We start from the raw sequence: 15,137 nt of genomic DNA, 5'->3' as shown, positions 1-15,137 counted from the left end.
GGGTTGCCTTAATTTTATTTTAATCCAGTTAGGATGATTTTTTTATTTGAGCTCATGTTCATGTATTTCCTTCGGGAATTTTTCTGGAATCGATGCTCGCGATTTTTGATCGCTCAGTTTACTTTTACGGAAACTTGTTTGGTGCAGTGTTAATTTTGACGACAAATTTCAATTTAGTCTTAGTTTTAGTCTTTTGACTAAAATGCCATTTTAGTTTTAGTCGTATTTTAGTCATCTGAATTGTTTTAGTTTTAGTCTAGTTTTAGTCGACTGAATCTCCAGTAGATTTTAGTCGACTAAATCTCTAGTATCTACTGGAGATTTAGTCGACTAAAATCTACTGGATATACAGAAGTGCAACTTTAAAATATAAAAAAAACAAAACTGTAAACTGTATTGGCTGTATTGCACATATTACCCAATATAAAATCTTTAACAGTTCTCTGTTAATAATTAAAACAAGTATCAAGTAACTCAACATAACAAAAAGTTTCTGCAGCTAGCACAGGCACAGCATAACTTAAATCCATACTCATGGGTTATGCTTATTTCTATAGGAAGAATCAATTTATTGTTCACAGATTCGAAACATTTTCGGCAACAAAATTATCACTGCTCTAGAACTTTGAAACAAATTATATAGTCCTGGAGTAAAGGTTTATTAACCTGATTTGATTTATGGTATTAAGGTTTGAACATGCAATACAGATTTAACAGATTTAACTGTTGTGGTATATAACATGTCTTTATTTATCTTAAAATTTAATAAAATTAAGTTTAGTAAATTTTACAAAAGAGCAGTAATTGGATAGGGATTGATTAACACCTTGCATAAAATGTTTTTGTCAGCAAATTTTGATTTAGTTTTAGTCATAGTCTTTTGACTAAAATGTCATTTTGATTTAGTTTTAGTCATAGTCTTTTGACTAAAATGTCATTTTGATTTAGTTTTAGTCATAGTCTTTTGACTAAAATGTCATTTTAGTTTTAGTCGTATTTTAGTCATCAGAATTTCTTTAGTTTTATAGTCATTTTAGTCTAGTTTTAGTCGACGAAATTAACACTGGTTTGGTGTGAGGACATGTTAGACCTATGTTTGTCTGATGTTTATTCTCCATCTCTGGGGATGTCTATCTGCAGCCTTGACAGTATTGACCCTGAGTTCAGGCTGGTCCTGATTGGGTTCGGACCCTTCTGTCTTGCGGCCTGTTTCAGACACGTGGCGCCTGTTCTGCCTGGCTGGTCCGGTTGGGGCGCCGGGTGTTTCACATTACTATTTGTGTTATTCCTATGTTTTTCTTTTACAAGCTCAGTTCGAGGCATGGAGGATTTGTTCAGTTCTTGTTAGCCTTTCTAGCTGGTGGACTGGGACACGGTAAGGTTCCGCTGTGACACAGTCGGTTGTTTCCGTTATTTCATCGGGACTTAAAGTGTTTCCTTCCCACGTGGGTTGGAATTTGGAGGACTTAGGTCCTCCTTGCCGCAGGTTCCTGGCAGTCTTGCCTTTCAGGGGCTCCTTGTAATTTCCTTTTCCTGGACTCGTTCCTTTTAGAGCTTCTCTTCCTTCGGGTCGGGATTTCTGGACGTGTCCGTTCCCCTTAGTGGTTTGGCCGCCTTATGGGTGTTACAAGGTAGCCTTGTGGTTTGGGAAAGAGCCATCCGATAATTTTACTCTCTTTAAGGAGGGCTGCGTGACTTTTCCTGCTTTCGGGAGTTTGTTGTCTCCCTATCAGGGACGTTAGGCTGGGTTGTCTCCTTCCCCAAGCTTTGCTTACGGGTTTACTCTACCGGGAGTTTTGGGATGCTCTGCATTCTTTTTCCTTGGGTGTAGTCCTCCTATTTACGTACACTGAGGAGATATGGAGACTAGTCTTGTGCTACTCGATCTTCGGCTGACTTTATCCTCGATATTCTCCTCTGGTCTCCGGGGTCTTGGCACGCCTCTGTTGTGCCCTAGCTCTTTTGTTTAGTGTTAGACTCCTGTAAGGGGGGTTCTCTTCCTTTGGGGTCGAGTTTTATGAGTGAGTTTTGTCCCTGTTTCCGGATTAGTCTGCTTATTCGCCTGTGAGGTCTGATTTTTCAGACGGGGATTTTGTGTTCCCTGGGGCATTTGTTTTAAACAATTATGGGCCTTTAGTTTTGTTTGGGATCTTTCTGGCTGTCCAGAAGTTTTCTGATCCTGTGGCTGGTTTGGGGCGATCCAGTTTTTTCCGGGGAACATAGGCTATGGCCTAAGGACTGGCTAGTTGAGCCTTCTAGCAGCTTGGACAGGTTTCTGGGCGCTTGCCGATAATTCCTATGGCTTGCCTTTTCTTTGAACGATGTATACTCCCCTTCGGGAGGGAGTTCTTTCTGTCTTCAGGTGTTCTGGATGTTTTTCATTCGGCTTCTTGTTTTCATCAGTCTCTGGCTCATGTCTTGTGAGCATGTGTGCTGTTTTTATTTGTGCCCTTCCCTTTGGGGGGGTTATTTATCCTTCGTAGGAGGGGTTGTTCCTCTCACTGGAGGGTTGTTGTCCTGTCTTGTGTACAGGAGGCTGGGACAGGTGTTTTTAGCCTGTAAGGGTGAGCAGTTTATCCCTCTGGGTATTGTTCTGGTCCATCTGGGGATTTGGGAATCTCCATGTTGAGACTGTCAGTATGCTAAGTCTTCATTGAGGTTTTCTGCTATGTTCATCTCCTTTGTGGTTCTCCTTGAGAGTACCTATTTGGAGAAGCTCTTGGGTTAGCATCCAAGTTCTGTTTGGGGGGCTGAGTCCTCTCCATTTCGTCCTTCCTGGTATTTGGGGAACTTCCTGTTCCCCTGTTTTTTCAGACCTGCCCGTCGCTTGGGCTGGCCCGGGGTGGAGCAGGATCTGAGATCTTGAGTACAGAAGAAAGTTGGATAGAAAAACTAACCAACTAAAAGTATACACAAATAGCACTCGCGAGTGCTATTTGTGTATACTTTTAGTTGGTTAGTTTTTCTATCCAACTTTCTTCTGTACTCAGTATCTCCTCTGTACACAGCACCAACCTAGGAACTCACTCTCATTGTACTGGAGTATCCTTTCAATTAGGCAACAGTCCGCTATAAGAATCAGTAGTGCCATTGGTCTCTCTTCTTTAGGATCTGAGATCTGTTGTCTGTCCTCGGGTCACTGAGGTTCGGTGCTTTTAGATAGCCTGTGGTGTGCCCACTATTTCGTGGATGTTTAGCAGTCTGATGATTGGGGTTTGATATCTCTTTTCAGCTGCTCTTCCTTGCCTACAAGTCTTTTATCAGAGTCATCCGGGATGACTGTGGTGTGTGGTGTTGACTCCGGTATTCACTTATTCAGGTTTGCTGCACGTGTTTGATCTCTGAATATTTCGGTATTGTGAGTTATCTTGTGACCTGAGGACTCTGTCTTCAGTTGTCTTTTAGGGTGCGGTTGCACTGTATTTAAGAGAAGTTTTCTTCTTGTTTTCAGATTCACGGTTTTAACCTTGTAGTTTCTGTACATTCCGGGGTCTGGGCGTTGCCTGCCTTGTTTCTTAAAACCGGTTCGGGTCTCTGTGAGCTTGGCTTGGGCTTGGAGTTCCTTATTTTTATTTTGGAACTGTTTGCACCCTATCTAGGGGCCTTTCAGCAATCTTTTCTTCCACGTCTTCTCCTTTTTTTGGGGGGGGGGGTTTCGGTAGTTGATCCCTTTCTCTGGTAAGGGGTGTGTTGTGAGGGACCGACTGCTGTGCGGCGGTGTCTCCTGGAGGCGCTTTGGCTCAGTCGAGTCTATTTCTGCGGTCTCTAGCTCGGCTTATGGACTATCTGCGGGTCAGTGTCCTTGGGCTTTTTCCTTTCTCAAAGTTTTCTCGGCTTCGGACAAAGCAGGGTTTATTGGGTACGGTTTGCAATCCTGGTGCCCTCAGAATGAGCCGCCTTTTGTACCCTCCTGTTCTGCATTCATTGTCCTCTATAGCTTGGGTATTGTTTTCCCAAAAAGTAATGATTGCACCTGTGGACTCTTTCCATTTATGAAGAAAAACATAAATTATGCTTACCCGTGTTTTTTTTTTTTATGTGGGGCATCTGTTATTTTTATTCTTCTGGCACCTTTTCACCCTGATATTTCTTCTACTGTTCCTTGTTCCTCGGCAGAATGACTGGGGGATGAGGGAATTGGGAGAGGTATTTAAGCTTTTGGCTGGGGTGTCTTTGCTTCCTCCTGGTGGCCAGGTTCTGAATTCCCAAAAGTAATGAATGCAGCTGTGGACTCTTTCCATCTGAAGTAAAGAAAATTATCAGGTAAGCATAATTTTATGTTTTTTTGTTTGCCTTAGTGATGACATGACTTATGGCTAGGAATAAATCCATAAATATGTTAGTACTAGTGTATTTGCACTGCTAAGGTATTCAACGCATAGCCAAAGTGGTGGTTCTGCAACACCACCTGGGTCTTTGGGTGATTGGAGCATACATACTTATTCTTGTTCCTGATGGGCTTACTGGCCCTGTCCTTATTTGGAGCTGTGCATGTGTGTGGTGGGTTCCGGCTAAACAAAGGGTTTTGTCTAAAAAAATAAAGTGCTGTAATTTAAATATTTTATACTAGAGGTTCGCTTTAATGGGACAGTAAACTGACAATTGCATCTTCATGATTCAGATAGCACATGAAATTAAAAAAAAAAAATCTTCTGACTTCTGTTATCAAATTTGCTTAATTATCTTGGTATTTGTTTAAGAGTAGGCTCAGGAGCAGCAACACACTCCTGGGAGCTAGCTGAACAGATCAGGTGAGCCAATGACAAGAGGCATATATGTACAGCCACCATTCATAAGCTAGTGCATTGCTCCTCCTTGGCCTTTTTAGGTAAGCTCTTCAGAAAAGTAAAACATAAGAACACATTACATTTGATGACAGAAGTAAATTAGAAATTTCCATATGAATCATCAAAGTTTAATTTTCACTTTACAGTCCCTTTTAAGCTGTTCGCTAACTTTAATAATGTTTTTAATTTAAAGTCAACCCCTGCTTTTAACAGCTTTCAAATGTAGCCACCAATCCGCAAGCGCTATCCAGGGTGCTAAACTAAAAATGGGCAGGCTTGTAAGCTTACATGCCAGCGTTTTCAATTATAGATACCAAGAGAACAAAGAAAAATTGATAAATTGGAATGTTGCTTAAAATTGCATGCACTATCTGAATCATGGAAGAAAAAAATTGGGTTCAGTATCCCTTTAAATTTAAGTTTACAGAAAATAAGTATTTAATGTTTATAAAGCTTTAGTAGTGTTACCACAAATTGTTGATGGCGATCAGAAGAAGCCTTTACATACCTAAAGAAATTCTTTATTAATAAATCAGAACTAAAACATGTTTTTCAGAAACATATTACAAATTGCATCTTTTAGTGGCAATAGGGAAATGTGAACTGCCTGTGGTTCTAAGATAGAGTGAAACAACATGTACTGATACTAAGATGAATTTTGGAGGGACGCCATCATTACAAAAGTAAACAACTAATGGCATAGCTGTGCCAACAACACTGGGAAACTATGCATGTTGCGATTATTTTTAAATCATTACATAATTTGACTTTGTTTATTAAAAATTATATCCGTAAAAAAAGCAAATTTAAAACTGTCAAAAATCCCTTTGGAGTTTACAAAAATAGACGCATTCTAACAATCCACATCTATTTTTCTAGCTTGTTACTGGAGTATGGGAAGGTGGCTACAACTTTTTTTGTCAAGATACTCACAGTGGTGGTGACGCTGATATGAAGGTAAGATACAATTACTTTGTATTTATTGTGTACATAAAGATAAGATAATACTGTATGTGAATACAAAGCAAACACTCTAATATAAATAAACTACTGACAGAGGAAATCCACAATGCACGCTGTAAGTGCATATTAAAGAGGCTGTTTTTTTATTCATTATTTTTATTTATTTTATAAATTTGAGGATTTACCATTCTTACATTTAAAAAATAAAATAAAATCCAGGGACACTTTGCAGCAGAATAAGCAAGCAGGGCACATGAGTATTGACAATCTACATTTCTTTATGCACATTTTATTTAGTGTAATAACTGTGTATGTCTGTGTGTGCACATTATAAACATTACAGTGGCCACTGTGATAAACATCAACAATGTTTTGTCAAGAAAAGTATTTGTCAACTTACTCATGGTATGTTTTACTTAGTAAGAGTTTGCTATTTGAAGGAAATTGCTGTACAGTATTAAATTTTCTTTAGAGACAGCTCATCCACTCATAACACACGAGGAACCATCTGCAAAATGTTTTTCACAAATATAATATTTTAAAACTAAAGTATTATTAGTCCCATAGCTGTGACTATCAGGCAAAAATCAAATATATATTTTGACTCACTAAATAACAGCCTTGTTTATTGTTGAATTTCCCTGTTCTTCCCCACAGCTAGTAATAATATGGCCTGTGGTAACCAATGTATAGATGTGTTTTGCATATTTTAAAGTAGGGAAAAAGAGTCCACAAAATAAATTTCTTGGAGGGCTAGCCACCTCTACCACCTTCCACCGGGCGCACGGGTCTTGCTTCAATATAAGTGCAGCGAGTCTGCAGAGAGTCACCACAGGGGAGGGACGAAGGCATGGTGCTAAAGTTGCTATAGTTATTTGCAGAGCTCAGCTGCCGCTCTTGCATTGCTTCTTCTCCACCATGATGCATGGACTACAGAAGCAGGTAGATACAATAGGGGCACAGTGGACCAAAAAGCAACATTTCAGGAATTTAAAATAAAAATTAGCATTTTTATAGTATGAATTTAAACATTTTCATCTTTTTCTTGGATCATCTATCTCAATTTTTCTTATTAGCAATTTCTCATTATTTGAAAAAATTGATTTCTTGAGAGGTGTAGAATGTTAGGTTAAACTATATAAACATTGTTTATCAATTAAAAAGGTTTGCAGTTTGCTTCCTGTTTTGAAGACTTCAATGTAGACATATATTACTAAATACAGTGGAATTGAATACTTGAAACATACTACACTATAAAAAGACAACAAACTAGCACTTACTTTGAATTTGGACGAGTAGTAGAATAGTTTCTGGCAAATTTCAAAGTTAATCCAATGTTCTCTCCCTTTGTATCATGTGACAGCCATCAGCCAATAACAAAATACATACACACTTTTACACATGCTCAGTAGGAGCAGGAACCTCAGAAAGTGTGCATATAAAAAGAATGTGCACATTTTAATAATGGTAGTATTCCGGAACATGTGTTTGTTTTGTTTTTAAAAAAAATTGTTCATGCTTTAGCTAAATGATGAAACTTAAATTTTGACTTTTTTTACTAGTAGCCATTTAAAAAGAGAAACAAACTCTTGTGCAGATACTTAAAAGGGAAGACCATTAATATAAAAAGTTAAACTCTGCACCAGTATCTTACCCCCACCCTTAGGGCAATTAGGAACATATATATAAGCCAAATTAAATGTTTTTAGTCTGCAGTGCAATATTCTGGTTTTCAGAATTGGGGAAAAAACACAATTTTCACAACTGAATTACTGAAAAATGAGACAAAATAATGAAAGGATACTGCATGTATATGTGTGTGTGTGTATAGTCACCGGCCACTTTATTAGGTACACCTGTTAAATTGCTTGGTAACACAAATTGCTAATCAGCCAAACATATGGCAGCAACTCAATGCATTTAGGCATCTATACGTGGTGAAGATGACTTGCTGAAGTTCATACTGAGCATCAGAATGGGGAAGAAATTGGATTTAAAGGGACATGAAACCCAAAAATGTTCTTTCATTATTCAGATAGAGAATATAATTTTAAACAACTTTCCAGTTTATTTCTATTATTTAATTTTGTTCCTTCTCTTGTTATCATTTGCTGAAAGGTTTATCTAGGCAAGTTCATGAGCAGCAGAGAATCTAGGTTCTAGGTGTTGATTGGTGGCTGCATAAATATATTGAATGTGATTGGCTCACCCGTGTGTTCAGTTAGAAAGTAGTAGTGCATTGCTGCTCCTTCAACAAATGATACCAAGAGAATGAAAGAACATTTTTGGGTTTCATGTACCTTTAAGTGACTTTGAACGTGGCATGGTTGTTGGTGCCAGATGGACTGGTCTGAGTATTTAAAAAAACTGCTGATAAACTGGCATTTTCACGTACAACCATCTCTAGGGTTTACAGAGAATGCTCTGAAAAAGAGAAAATATCCAGTGAGTGGCAGTTATGTGGATGACAATGCCTTGTTGATGTCAGAGGTCAGAGGAGAATGGGCAGACTGGTTCGAGATGATAGAAACGCAACAGTAACTCAAATAACCACTCGTTACAACCAAGGTATGCAGAATACCATCTCTAAACGCACAACACGTCGATCCTTGAAGCAGATGGGCTACAGCAGCAGAAGACCACACCGGGTGCCACTTGTTGGTTATTTATCAAAAAGACACTGGAAGCTTTTAGGAATACTGCATTAGGCTTTACTTAAACAGATGCAATAGCAGCATTTAGAACATATCAATAACTTGTAAACAGTGGTCAGCACACAGAGAGGAGAAAACACAATAGAGAAAAAGAACACAACTTCCTTCCTGTTAGTGAATGAACAAGTTCACAGATATAAACAATTCTTAATCTAAACTGTACAGCACCATCTACAGCCTTAAAGGGACAGTACACTGTAAAAAAAATTCCCTTAATGTGTTTCCAATTACTTTTATTACCAGCTGCTGAGTATAAAATGTATGAGAATTTACTTTTTTAAGGATTATTTGTGTATATGAATTAGCTGGTTTATCTTATATCTGTCCAAAAACCAAAGACCAATACTTGGAGAGAACAATGGAAAAATTAACATTTTATTACTTTATCTCTTCTATACCCCACATCTTATCTATAGTTTGGACCTAAGGCCAGAAACTTTCAGAGTAGGAAGGGACACCACAGGCTAATTCAACTATTTCAAATGCCAATATATGGGTAAAGGAAATACTTATAAACAATTTAATACACTCCAGCAGGTAACGTGCATCATTGGGAACAAATTAAAGGGGAGAGATTTTTTGAATAAACTGTCCCATTAATGTTGTTCATACATGTGGTAAGTACATACTGATGTATTTCCCAACACCCCTTCTTAACGACATGTACGTAATTATACCACATTCAGTTTCTTTTGAAGAAAACAATTACGTTCCCTTGGCAACGGTTTAGTGAGTGCGTCTGGAGTCATCTCTTCCGATGAGCAATATTGAATGTCAATAGTGCCTTGTTCTTGCATGTCCCTGAGCAAATGATATTTTACATCAATGTGCTTGGTTCGAGGATTGACTCTTTCTGATTGTGTCAACTTTATACACCCATGGTTGTCTTCAAGGATTGGTATGGGTTTAGACCCATCCAGTCCCATATCTAGTAGAAGTTGACAAATCAAAATTGCTTCTTGACATGCATGTGCTGCTGCTATATATTCTGCTTCCGTTGAAGAGAGTGCAACAGTCACTTGTTTTCGACTAGACCAACTTATTGTTCCTTTTCCATACTGGAAGATGTAACCACTTGTAGACTTGCGGTCAGTGGTATCTCCGGCATAATCAGAATCAACATATCCAATTAGTTTTGGGTTTGATATTGCTGGCAGTTGCAGGTTCATCCGAATTGTTCCTTTTAGGTACTGTATCACCCTCTTTACTGCATTCCAGGAACGTTGACATGGTGTCGCAACTTTTCTACAGAGTATACCCACTGCTGCGGCAATGTCTGGTCTTGTCACGGTGGCAATGTATAGCAATTTTCCAATTGCCCTTCGGTAATTGTCATTATTGGGTAACAAGTTTTCTATTCCGTTGTTTTTCAGGTAATCTGGTTCCATAGGTGTTTTCACCTCTTTTGCATCTTGCATGTGAAACTGCTCTGATATTTCTGCAATTTCCTACTTTGGTTAAGAAGATAGCTTCCATCCTCTTTCCTCTCTATTTGGATTGAGTGATGCTCCCTAGTTCTTTAATATCAAAGTTCTGTTTTAATATGTGAACTATTCGGTCATAATCCCCTTGTTCAAAACAAGTTATGATATCATCAACATAAATTAGGATGTATATCCATTTGTTTTCTTGATGCCTTGAATATAATCATGATCTGCTGTGCTTCTTGAGAATCCTTGTTTCATGAGTACTTCATTCACTTTTTCATTCCACATTCTCGCAGCTTGCTTTAGTCCATAGATGCTCTTTTGAAGTTTACATACAAGGTTCTGTTCCTTCTCAAATCCAGGTGGCTGTTCCATGTAGAGATTCTCCTTGATATATCCATATAGGAAAGCAGTTTTGACGTCCAGGTGCCTCACTTGCATTCCTTTTCCGGCTGTAATGCTAAGGAGCGCTCTGATGGTGGAGTGCTTTACAACTGGAGCGCAAGTTTAATCGTAATCTTCTCCAGATTTCTAAGTCCATTTGCTTCCTATAGTTTTTACACCAGGGGGGGGAGCTCAGTGAGTGTCCAGGTTTTATTTTCCTGAAGTGATTTTATTTCTTCTTCGGCTGCCTTTCTCCATTGATTGGCTTCCCTTTTTGTCAATTTTTCTATATCTTCCCAGGATGTTCGTATGAGTGTTTCATGTGTCTTAGCGATGTATGACAGCTTGTGGGGTGGTATCCCTTTCATCACCTGAGTCGTTTTCTGATTTCTGGTTGTTCAGTGGGTTCTACTGGTTTGTGAGTAGCTAATTTTTCTATTGTAAGCTCCACTTCTTGTTCTGTCTCCTGCACAGCTTCACTTTGGTCAGCATCTCTTGCTGGTTCAGTGGACAGTTTCTCTTCATGGCTTTCGAGGGACATTTTTTTTTCTGATGTTTGGCTTTCATCAAAATAAACACTGCGGCTTATTGTGATCTTGTTGGTCTTTGGATGAAGGATTCTATAGCCCTTTGTTCACTGTAACCCACAAGAATGCTTTCTATGGCTGTGTTCTCTAATTTGGAGCGTTTCTCACTTGGAACATAGGCATATGCTTTACATACAAACACTTGATGGTAGCCTGTTCTGTAAGTATGTTGCAGTCATTATTGCTTCACTCCAGTACTGGCTAGGTAAATTGGCATCAGAAAGCATGCATCTTGCCATTTCTATGAAGGTGCAATTTTTTTTTTTTCCTTTCTGCAACACCATTTTGACCAGGACTGTATGGTACAGTTGTTTGGTGTACAATACCTTGTTTCTTTAGGTATGACTCCACTTCCTTACTCATATATTCCCCTCCATTGTCGGTACGTATTATTCCTGGTTTCAATGAAATTTGTTGCTGAATGTAGCTATAAATTCTTGACGTTTCTCTGATGTCTCGCTTTTGTGCTTCATCAGATATGTTGTTGTGGACCTGGAATAATCGTCAATGAAGGTCAGTAAATATCTGTTCCCGCCAGGTGTGGGGGTTTTCATTGGTCCACACACGTCACTGTGTATGAGTTCCATGTGGTGAGTGGTTTTTCTTTGACTGGCTTGTGGAAGTGTGGGTATGTGTGGCCTTTGCTTTGATACAACATGTGCAGTTCATGAGCATGTGGCAAGGCAATATTATCATGTCTTCTTATAAACCTCCCTATGCAAGATCCTTTATGGCTTCTGGGTTTCGATGCCCTAATCGCCTGTGCCACAGGTGGATACATTTGTTATGTGGATTATGAATGGTTGTTTTGGTTTGCTCCCTTTCAGTGATGAGTTTGTACAGGTGTTCATTCAACTTTCCTTTTGCTAGTATTTGTCTCCTGTTTCGAATTGGGCATTCATTGCCTTGGAACTGGACTGTTAGTCCATTGTTAGCGGGAGTTTTCACTAATAGGAGGCTTCCTTCTAAACGTGGGATGTACAGAACATTCTTTACTAGGATGCTTTGCTTACCTCCTGATGATGTGATGCAATTCAGGAACCATTGACCGTTACCTTCCGCTGTAATACTTTTCCCATTCGCTAGGAAGTCTATTGCATTGAAATCAATTTCTGTGAAGAATGTCTCATCACTTGTCATGTGACTAGTTGCCCCTGAGTCAATGCACCAGCCATGTGGTTTACTATTCTGAGTCACTTTAAAGCTACCGCTCCATGATGCAGCTGCAGTTTCCTTTGTGGCTGCCTTAGCTTTTTCTCTTGTGGGTGGCTCTAACCTTGGCTGCTCAGCTTTCCAGATTGAGCAGTTCTTTTTCAGGTGACCGGCCTTTTTGCAGCGAAAACACTGTTGTTTTGCTTTGTGCCTTTTTGCACCTTCAGAGCTACCTCTGATCTCTCATTTTCTTCACTTTGTATGTTTTCCTTTCTTCTATTGTATTCATCAATTAATTTTCCCTTAGCATATTCTAGTGTTAGTTCTGGCTCAGGTTTAGTTTCTAGAGCATTGATAAGGGCACGATATGACCCTGGAAGGCTGAATAATAGCAATGATACTATATGTTTCTTTTCTTCTCTAATTGCACGTAGCTGTTCCGCAATCTCTAGCATAGCATTCATATGTTCACACATTTCCTGGCCTTTTTCTCTTGTTAAGTGTATCCAGTCCACGGATCATCCATTACTTGTGGGATATTCTCCTTCCCAACAGGAAGTTGCAAGAGGATCACCCACAGCAGAGCTGCTATATAGCTCCTCCCCTAACTGTCATATCCAGTCATTCTCTTGCAAGCCTCAACCAAGATGGAGGTCGTAAGAGGAGTGTGGTGTTTTATACTTAGTTTATTCTTCAATCAAAAGTTTGTTATTTTTAAATGGTGCCGGAGTGTACTGTTTATCTCAGGCAGTATTTAGAAGAAGAATCTGCCTGCGTTTTCTATGATCTTAGCAGAAGTAACTAAGATCCATGGCTGTTCTCACATTTTCTGAGGAGTGAGGTAACTTCAGAGAGGGAATGGCGTGCAGGTTTTCCTGCAATAAGGTATGTGCAGTTAATATTTTTCTAGGGATGGAATTTGCTAGAAAATGCTGCTGATACCGAACTAATGTAAGTAAAGCCTTAAATGCAGTTATAGCGACTGGTATCAGGCTTATTAATAGAGATACATACTCTTATAAAAATGTAATATAAAACGTTTGCTGGCATGTTTAATCGTTTTTATATGTATTTGGTGATAAAACTTATTGGGGCCTAGTTTTTTTCCACATGGCTGGCATGAATTTTGCCTAGTAACAGTTTCCTTAGGCTTTCCATTGTTGTAATATGAGTGGGAGGGGCCTTTTTTAGTGCTTTTCTGTGTAGCTAAAAATACTGACAGACTCATTCAGCTTCCCTCTGCATGATCCAGGACATCTCTGGAGGGCTCAAAAGGCTTCAAAGTCGTTTTTGAGGGAGGTAAAAAGCCACAGTAGAGCTGTGGCAGTTGTTGTGACTGTTTGAAAAAAAAAAAAAAAAAAAGATCTTAAACAAATTCCTCAGAGTTCCATCTTTCAAAATGGAAACTATTCGGACCATCCTACCCATGATCCAACAAGGTCAGTACATGACCACAGTGGACTCAAAGGATGCCTACCTTCACATACCGATTCACAAAGATCATCATCGGTTTCTAAGGTTTGCCTTTCTAGACAGGCATTACCAATTTGTAGCTCTTCCCTTCGGGTTGGCTACAGCCCCGAGAATCTTTACAAAGGTTCTGGGCTCACTTCTGGCGGTTCTAAGACCGCGAGGCATAGCGGTGGCTCCGTATCTAGACGACATCCTGATACAGGCGTCAAGCTTTCAAGTTGCCAAGTCTCATGCAGAGATAGTTCTGGCATTTCTGAGGTCGCACAGGTGGAAAGTGAACGAGGAAAAGAGTTCTCTATCCCCACTCTCAAGAGTCTCCTTCTTAGGGACTCTTATAGATTCTGTAGAAATGAAAATTTACCTGACGGAGTCCAGGTTATCAAAACTTCTAAATGCTTGCCGTGTTCTTCACTCCATTCCGCGCCCTTCGGTAGCTCAGTGTATGGAGGTAATCGGCTTAATGGTAGCGGCAGTGGACATAGTGCCATTTGCGCGCCTTCATCTCAGACCACTGCAATTATGCATGCTGAGTCAGTGGAATGGGGATTACACAGATTAGTCCCCTCTGCTAAATCTGGATCAAGAGACCAAAGATTCTCTTCTCTGGTGGTTGTCTCGGGTACACCTGTCCAAGGGTATGACCTTTCGCAGGCCAGATTGGACAATTGTAACAACAGATGCCAGCCTTCTAGGTTGGGGTGCAGTCTGGAATTCCCTGAAGGCACAGGGATCGTGGACTCAGGAGGAGAAACTCCTTCCAATAAATATTCTGGAGTTAAGAGCGATATTCAATGCTCTTCTGGCTTGGCCTCAGTTAGCAACACTGAGGTTCATCAGATTTCAGTCGGACAACATCATGACTGTGGCTTACATCAACCATCAAGGGGGAACCAGGAGTTCCCTAGCGATGTTAGAAGTCTCAAAAATAATTCGCTGGGCAGAGTACCACTCTTGCCACCTGTCAGCAATCCATATCCCAGGCGTGGAGAACTGGGAGGCGGATTTTCTAAGTCGTCAGACTTTCCGTCCGGGGGAGTGGGAACTCCATCCGGAGGTGTTTGCTCAGTTGATTCATCGTTGGGGCAAACCAGAGTTGGATCTCATGGCGTCTCGCCAGAACGCCAAGCTTCCTTGTTACGGATCCAGGTCCAGGGACCCAGAAGCGACGCTGATAGATGCGCTAGCAGCGCCTTGGTTCTTCAACCTGGCTTATGTGTTTCCACCGTTTCTTCTGCTCCCTCGACTGATTGCCAAAATCAAACAGGAGAGAGCATCAGTGATTCTGATAGCACCTGCGTGGCCACGTAGGACTTGGTATGCAGACCTAGTGGACATGTCATCCTTTCCACCATGGACTCTGCCTCTAAGACAGGACCTTCTGATACAAGGTCCTTTCAATCATCCAAATCTAATTTCTCTGAGACTGACTGCATGGAGATTGAACGCTTGATTCTATCAAAGCGTGGCTTCTCTGAGTCAGTCATTGATACTTTAATACAGGCACGAAAGCCTGTTACCAGGAAAATCTACCAGAAGATATGGAGTAAGTATCTTTATTGGTGTGAATCCAAGACTTACTCATGGAGTAAAGTTAGGATTCCTAGAATATTGTCTTTTCTCCAAGAGGGCTTGGACAAAGGATTATCAGCT

General features: G+C 40.0%; 1 protein-coding gene across 1 annotated transcript in view; it reads left to right on the top strand.

The window, feature by feature from the left end:
* The window catches only part of ELOVL5 (ELOVL fatty acid elongase 5), a 102,819-nt gene that overhangs the window by 43,138 nt on the left and 44,544 nt on the right, over positions 1–15,137 (top strand). Inside the window, 1 exon segment of the mRNA XM_053710383.1 lies at positions 5,667–5,744. Coding sequence (XP_053566358.1) covers positions 5,667–5,744 — 78 coding nt within the window.

The sequence above is a fragment of the Bombina bombina genome, chromosome 4, assembly GCF_027579735.1.
Source record: "Bombina bombina isolate aBomBom1 chromosome 4, aBomBom1.pri, whole genome shotgun sequence".
Classification (NCBI taxonomy): domain Eukaryota; kingdom Metazoa; phylum Chordata; class Amphibia; order Anura; family Bombinatoridae; genus Bombina; species Bombina bombina.
Note: the sequence above shows the minus strand (reverse complement) of the source record. Positions and strands in the feature narration are given on the sequence as shown.